This window comes from Elephantulus edwardii, unplaced genomic scaffold (assembly GCF_000299155.1).
Source record: "Elephantulus edwardii isolate Elephantulus edwardi_28Jun2011 unplaced genomic scaffold, EleEdw1.0 scaffold00081, whole genome shotgun sequence".
NCBI lineage: Eukaryota > Metazoa > Chordata > Mammalia > Macroscelidea > Macroscelididae > Elephantulus > Elephantulus edwardii.
This window is the reverse complement of record NW_006399831.1, coordinates 7972432-7979030: the sequence shown is the minus strand read 5'-3', so window position 1 is coordinate 7979030 and position 6599 is coordinate 7972432. Positions and strand designations below refer to the sequence as shown.

General features: G+C 37.8%; 1 protein-coding gene across 1 annotated transcript in view; it reads left to right on the top strand.

Annotated features, from left to right (window-relative positions):
• Nucleotides 1–6599, top strand: part of LIPI (lipase, member I) — an 88777-nt gene that overhangs the window by 3822 nt on the left and 78356 nt on the right. Inside the window, exon 2 of the mRNA XM_006889824.1 lies at nucleotides 3962–4347. Within this exon, the coding sequence (XP_006889886.1) occupies nucleotides 3962–4347 (386 nt within the window). The remainder of the gene's footprint in view (nucleotides 1–3961; nucleotides 4348–6599) is intronic.

Below are 6599 nucleotides of genomic sequence, written 5' to 3'. Positions count from 1 at the left end.
CATGCTGGGTAGAGTAGAGGGACAGTGCAGGAGGGGAAGACCCTCTATGAGGTGGATTGATTCAGTGACTGGGGTAATCGGGATGGGTGTGTCAGTGGCAATGAGATTAGCACAGTATAGAGCAGGGTTTAGGGCTGTTGTACATAGGGTTGCTATGAGTCGCAAAGAACTCGAAGGCACATAACAACAACAAACAACAATGATGTCAGTTGGAGGACTACAGTGTATCTTGTTTAGGCTATGGTTTTTCTGAACACTTGCTAATGTGTTTCAAGAGCTGGTCTACAAATAAGGATGACAGAAGACAAATCTGAGGTCTTTCAGCTATGGTGTTGAAAAAGTGTAACTGAACATCTCATGAACTGCCAAAAGAATAAAATGTATCTTGTAGAAATTGCAGCCAGCATGCTCTTTGGAGGCAAAGATGATAAAGCTTCGTCTCACATATTTTGGGGCATGTTGCATGTTGGAGCAAGATATCATGCATGGAAAGATAGAAAGTCGGTGAAGGAAAGGAATACCCACAATGAGGTGAATTGACACAGTGACTGCCATAGTCACTTTCAGTGTGTCAGGAAGTATGAGGGATGGCACAGGATAGAGCTCAGATCTGTTGTTCATAGGGTTGCTATGGGTTGTATTTGACTTGACAGCACCTAACAACAACAACAATAAATTGATGCCTTTGAAATGTGGGATTGGCAAGGAATATTTCATATCTCATGTACTTCCGAAAGAACAAGTCCGTGTTGTATGAAATGCACTCAGAGCACTGCTTAGAAGCAAGAAAGGTGAGATAGTGGACTTGTTACTTAGAAAGATTAGTCCTTGGAACTCACTGGAGGGAGCAGCAAAGATAAATTGGTTTGAACTCCATGGCAAGGACTTGATTATTTGTTGTTATTTTGTTTTGTTTTTCTAAAGTACATTGACATGACCTTGTTAAAATAACAATGAGAATACTTTTCCCAAAATGGAAGCATATGCACATAGATATACAATATTGTTTAGAACACGCTTTTGGTTTAGCTGTTCTGGTTTTTAGTGGAATAGTCCATAGTTTGCTTCACTGCTAACCCTAAGATGAGGCGTTTGGTGGTTTGAATCCAGTGGCTCCAGTCTCCTCCTGTATGATTTACAGCTTCAGCATGTATAGGGGTTTTGTCAGCCCACTCAAGGACACACTTGTGAAGCTTTCTCAGCTCTTTCTCCTCATAGCAATTAGACAGTCTACCTTGGAAATTCTTTTTCTTCTCTTCTGTGTCACCTCCATGCTTTTCTTTATTTCTCCCTTCCTGCATACACTGCAGACTAGAAAGTGCCTCTAAAGGGCTCAACTCACTTGTTCCCCAACTTTCAGAAACAATCTTTTGTTACTTGGTATATTCAATCTCTAAACACTATTTTTTATGTATTTTCTCTAGAATTCTAGTTCTTTAAAAAGTAGGACAAGAGTAGTATCAGAGATTCATTATTACAGGCAGCAAATTCTGTATGAGTTTTGATGGCTATAATTTTATGTGTATTTTCCTCATTAGTTTATTTACAAGATACAAATACAGATTTGAACAAATTCTTTCAATTTCCCTCACCTTCCCCACCCATCAAATTGTACAACCCAATGATTAGTCGCCCCTTCCCCTGCACATCCACATCTGCTTCCAGCCTCTCCCACCCTTCTAGGATCCTTATACTCCTTCTACAGTAACAGTTTTATACAATACTTATCCTTCTGTGACTGAGTTTACTCAGCATACTGCTCTCCAGTACATCCTACGTTAGGTAATAACTTACAAAGTCATTTCTCCTGCATGCTGCAAAGTATTCCATTGTGTGAATGTACCATAATTTCTCAATCCATTTGTTTGTGGTTGGACATTTGGGCTATTTCCATGTTCTTGTGATGGTGAATAATGCTGCTATGAACATTGGTGTACAAATCTCAGTTTGTGCCTCAGTTTTCATATTCTCAGGGTATATTCCAAGTAGTAGAATAGCTGGGGCCCCCTTTTTCTGACAATATTATCAATGGCACCAACTATCTGTTTTCACAATGATGTTAAACAAAACAAACAAACAAAAAACCCTCAGTGACATTTTGACATTTGGTGAAAAATAGTTACTGCTTTAAGGCGTAGAACAAGAGAGAAGTTGTTTGGGTAGTTCTGCACTTCTCAAATCTGGATTGGTTGTAATAGACTCAAATGACTAGTACAGCTGAAGGATTCAGCTCCTCACTTCTGTCTCTGGTTTGGCATTGTATATGGTTTTGCTGCTAACTAAAATGTCCATGATTCAAATCCACCAGCTTCTTTGCAGGAGAAAGATGAACAATTTCCTCCCATCTTGGATACCCAATTCAGAGTCTCTGGCTCAGAATTTATGTAACAGCCTCACAGGCATTACCTTAATCAACTGAAACTAATTCAGTCAGATTTTGTTATCAACCAGTCTAGCATTTATTGGAAAATATCAAGATAAAAAAATTAGACTATCTTACTCATTAATAGTATATGTTAGGAAAGAGTATAAAATTATTGTCACACATTTTACATTTGTAACTTTTATTGATTACATATTTATCTGTATAACATATTGTTTAAGAAGAGAAATCTGATGTTATACTCCACCCCTCATTTTAGGATGTAATTTTTTCGATTTGATATTTATAGGATGTTTTTGTCTTTCATGGAAATCCATACTAGATTTTAGAAAATATTTTGGTGAGTCTGATGAGCTGATTTTCTTTAACTTGTGATGAATTTTTTTACCTTAGTATGCAAGAATGTCCTTAAATGTTTCTCATATTTTTTACCCCCCAGATATTATCCCTCCCAGGCGAACACTGATCGTTTTTGTTATAAATCACTGTTCTTTTTTCAATAATCTTTCAACTTCTTTCTTCCTTGATTTATAATAATGAGAACTTTACAAATTTTTTCCAATATGTGTAATGTGAACATATTTTCTGTAATTGTGTTTTTACTTTTTCTGAATTGCAGTCTTATTATTGTTCTTGTGTACCATCAAGTCAGAATCAACCCATAGTTGACCCTCTGGTTTTCAGAAGGAGTTAGTCTCACAGGAGGAGATTGCCCATCTTTTTCCCATGGAGTTGCAGCTGGATGTGAACCACGTGCTTGGGATTGCAGTGTGCAGGGCCACCAGAGCTCCCACTCACCTGTTCCCACAGACTTCAGTTTATTTTCTTAATGACCTATTGGAATTATTTATATATCTTGTATAGATAATATATTTCTTTGCTACTTTGCACAATTGCTCCCTTGCTTTATTTTAAGATACCTTTGTCATGATGATTATCAAACCTCTAAACAAACCCACTGTTCTTCTAGTTGATTCTCATGGCAACCCTCAGTAGAGTTTCCAGGGCTCTAAATCCCTGTCTCCCACAGAGCAGCTAACGGATTTAAACTACTGACTTTTTGGTTAGAAGCCACACACATTACAACTAGGCCACTAGGCCTCTTTGTCACAATCATGTTACTATTTTCACATTTTCCATTCTAGATATGGGTAAAATCTACCTTGGCTTGCAGTGAAATGTACTGATTCTCTGGTTCTTACATAGAATTTTCCTAATGCTATGTGTATGTGTGTGTATACTTTTATCTACTTTCATGGTTGTACTCAATACTTTCTTTATTAACTACGGTATTAACAATATCAGTCATACTTGTTAACATTTTTTCTAACATTTTATATAAATACAAAATATTCTTAAATTTTAATCAGTCCATTTCAACAGTAATGTTATTCCAATTCAAAAGATTGCTTCATTGTAATCTATCATACTTTGTAGTTATTCAAATTATACTTTAATGCTAATGATATGAAAGTTTTGCTGTTTGACTCACCAAGACTAATTCTGCTTTTAGCGACAGCAGCAAGAATCAAATTTTATCCCAGTTCTCAGCTTTAGTGACTTTTTCTTTTTCTCCAGAGACTACAAGAACATGTCTTGAATTCACTCAGTTAAGTGTCAAGGATTCCCTCAGAGAGTTGTTTAATCCCAGAATGGATGTAATTTTAATGCTGCATACAAGAAACAATCTAAACTGTGCCCAGCCACTATTTGAACATGATAACTCACTGAACGTTCTTTTCAACACGGGAAAGAAAACAATCTGGCTTATCCATGGGTACAGACCAACAGGCTCGGCTCCATCATGGATTCCAAACTTCCTCATGCTTTTGCTGAATGAGGAAGATGTGAATGTAATTGTAGTAGACTGGAACCAGGGTGCATCGACTTTGATATATAATAGAGCAGTTACAAATACCAGAAAAGTTGCTATAAATTTGAGTGGCCACATTCGCAAACTTTTGGTAAGTCTTGGATCTTTATTAATTAAACATTTTATGTACTACACAGTATGTTATGCATTATCAGGAAGTGGTCGTAGAGTAAAATGTATTTTTTAGAAGTATTACTGCTCTTTTATAACAGTATATAAAGCCATTTTTGCTATGTCCCCTTAAATTGCCAGTACTATCAAGGCCTATTTCACACACACACACACACACACACACACGTGTTGTTATGTGCCATCAAGTCACCTAAGGTCTATAGTGACCCAATGTACAATAGCTCTGAAACCTACTCTATCCTGAGTTAATCTCACTGCCTCCAACACTGCCTAACCCCATTACCCCAATTAGTGACAATCCTTCACATCCAGGATTTCCCTCTCTTGTGCTGTCCCTCCACCCTTCCAAGCTTGCTGTCCTTCTCCAGGAACTAGTCTCTCCTAGCAACATGACCAAATAATGTGAGACAGAGCATCAAAAGCCTTGTATCCAAACAACAAATTGGTTTTACCCTCTGTAGGCCAGAACTGTTTGATCTCTTGGAAGTTCATGCTATGTTCAATACTCTTCTCCAGCACCACAGTTTCAAGGGATTGATTCTTCTTCTGTCATCATCCAGCTTTCTGATGCTTAGTAAGTAATTGCAAAAATCATGGCCGGGATCAGGTGCACCTTAGTCTCTAGATTGACATTGGTGCTCTATAGCATTTTGGAGAAGTCCTCGACAACAGATTTTCCCACTGAACTTTGTATTTGGTGTGTGTGTTTGTTTGTTTGTTTGTTTTTGTTGTTGTTCTTCTTGTTTTTAATTTATTTCCTGACTGCTAGTGTCAAGAGTGTTCATTGTGGAACAGAACAAGCTGAAATTGTTAGCAACTTCAATCTTCTCCATCTATTATAATGCTGCCAGTGGGTCTCGTGGTGAGAATCTTTGCCTTCTTGATGTTGAGTTTCAATTCATGTTGAAGACTGCAGTCCTTGACCTCTGCATCAAAAACTTCAGATCCTCTTCAATTTGCGCAAGCAAAGTTGTATCACCTGCATAACACAGTTTGTTGATGAGTCTTCCTCCTATCCTGATGCCACATTCCTCCTCATAAAGTCCAGTCTCCCCAATTATCTGTTCTGCATATGGACCCAAAACATACGGAGACAGGTTGCATCCCTGATACAATCCTGATTTTGAACCATACACTGTTTCCTTGCTCTGTTCTGGTGACTTCTTCCTGGTCCAAGTGTAGGTTTTGTACAAGCACAATCAAGTGTTCTGGGATTCTCATTCTTCTCAAGAGTTGCCACAATTTGTTGTGATACACACAGTCAAATGCCTGTGCATAGTCAATGAAACACTGAGAGATAGTCTTCTGGTGCTCTCTGCTATTAGCCAAGATCCATCTGACATTGGTGATGATTGCCACAGCTTCTTCTAAACCAAGCCTTAACTTTTGGTAATTCTCTGTCAAAATTCTGTTCCAGTTGTTTTTGTATAATTATCTTTGTTTGTATGTGACACTTGTTTGGAATGGGTATAAATAGGGATCTCTTCCAGTCAGTTAGCCAGGTAGTTGTCCTCTAGATTGCTTGGGACAACCTGGTGAGCGTGTCCAGAGCAGCATCTGTTTGTTGAAATATGTCAATTGGTATGCCATCCATTCCTGGGACCTTGTTTTTTGACAATTCATTCAGACCAACCTGAACTTCCTCTTTCATCACCATTACCTCTTGATCATGTGTTGTTTCATTAAATTCTTTGTCAGCCAATTCTTTTTGGTACAGTGACTCCGAGACAAAATCCAACTTCTTCCATTTTCTTTTGATGCTTCCTAGACCACTCAATATTCTGCTCATTGCATCCTTAAGAATTGCCACTCAGGGCTTGAATTTGTTCTTCAGTTGTATTAACTTAAGAAATACCAGGGGAGTTAATCCCTTTTGATTGTCTGACACCAGTTTTTTGTACCTTTTATTATACTTTGCTTTATCCTCCTCAGCTGCCCTTTGAAATCTTCTGTTCATCTCCTTAATTCTTGGTTTTTTTCCCTTTGTTTTCCACTGATTCATATCTGACATAGAGCAAACAACTTTATGTGTGTCAGAGTAGAACTTTCTATATAGGGTCTCAGAGACCTATTTCTTTTTCAGAACGGTCAAGATTTTCCTACAAAATGCCTCTAGACATGGCCCCAATCACCTTTCAGTTATCAGTGAGGACTTTGTACCATTCAGGAATTCCAAAGGTAGTCATTATAGTATATTTTAATGAATAAATA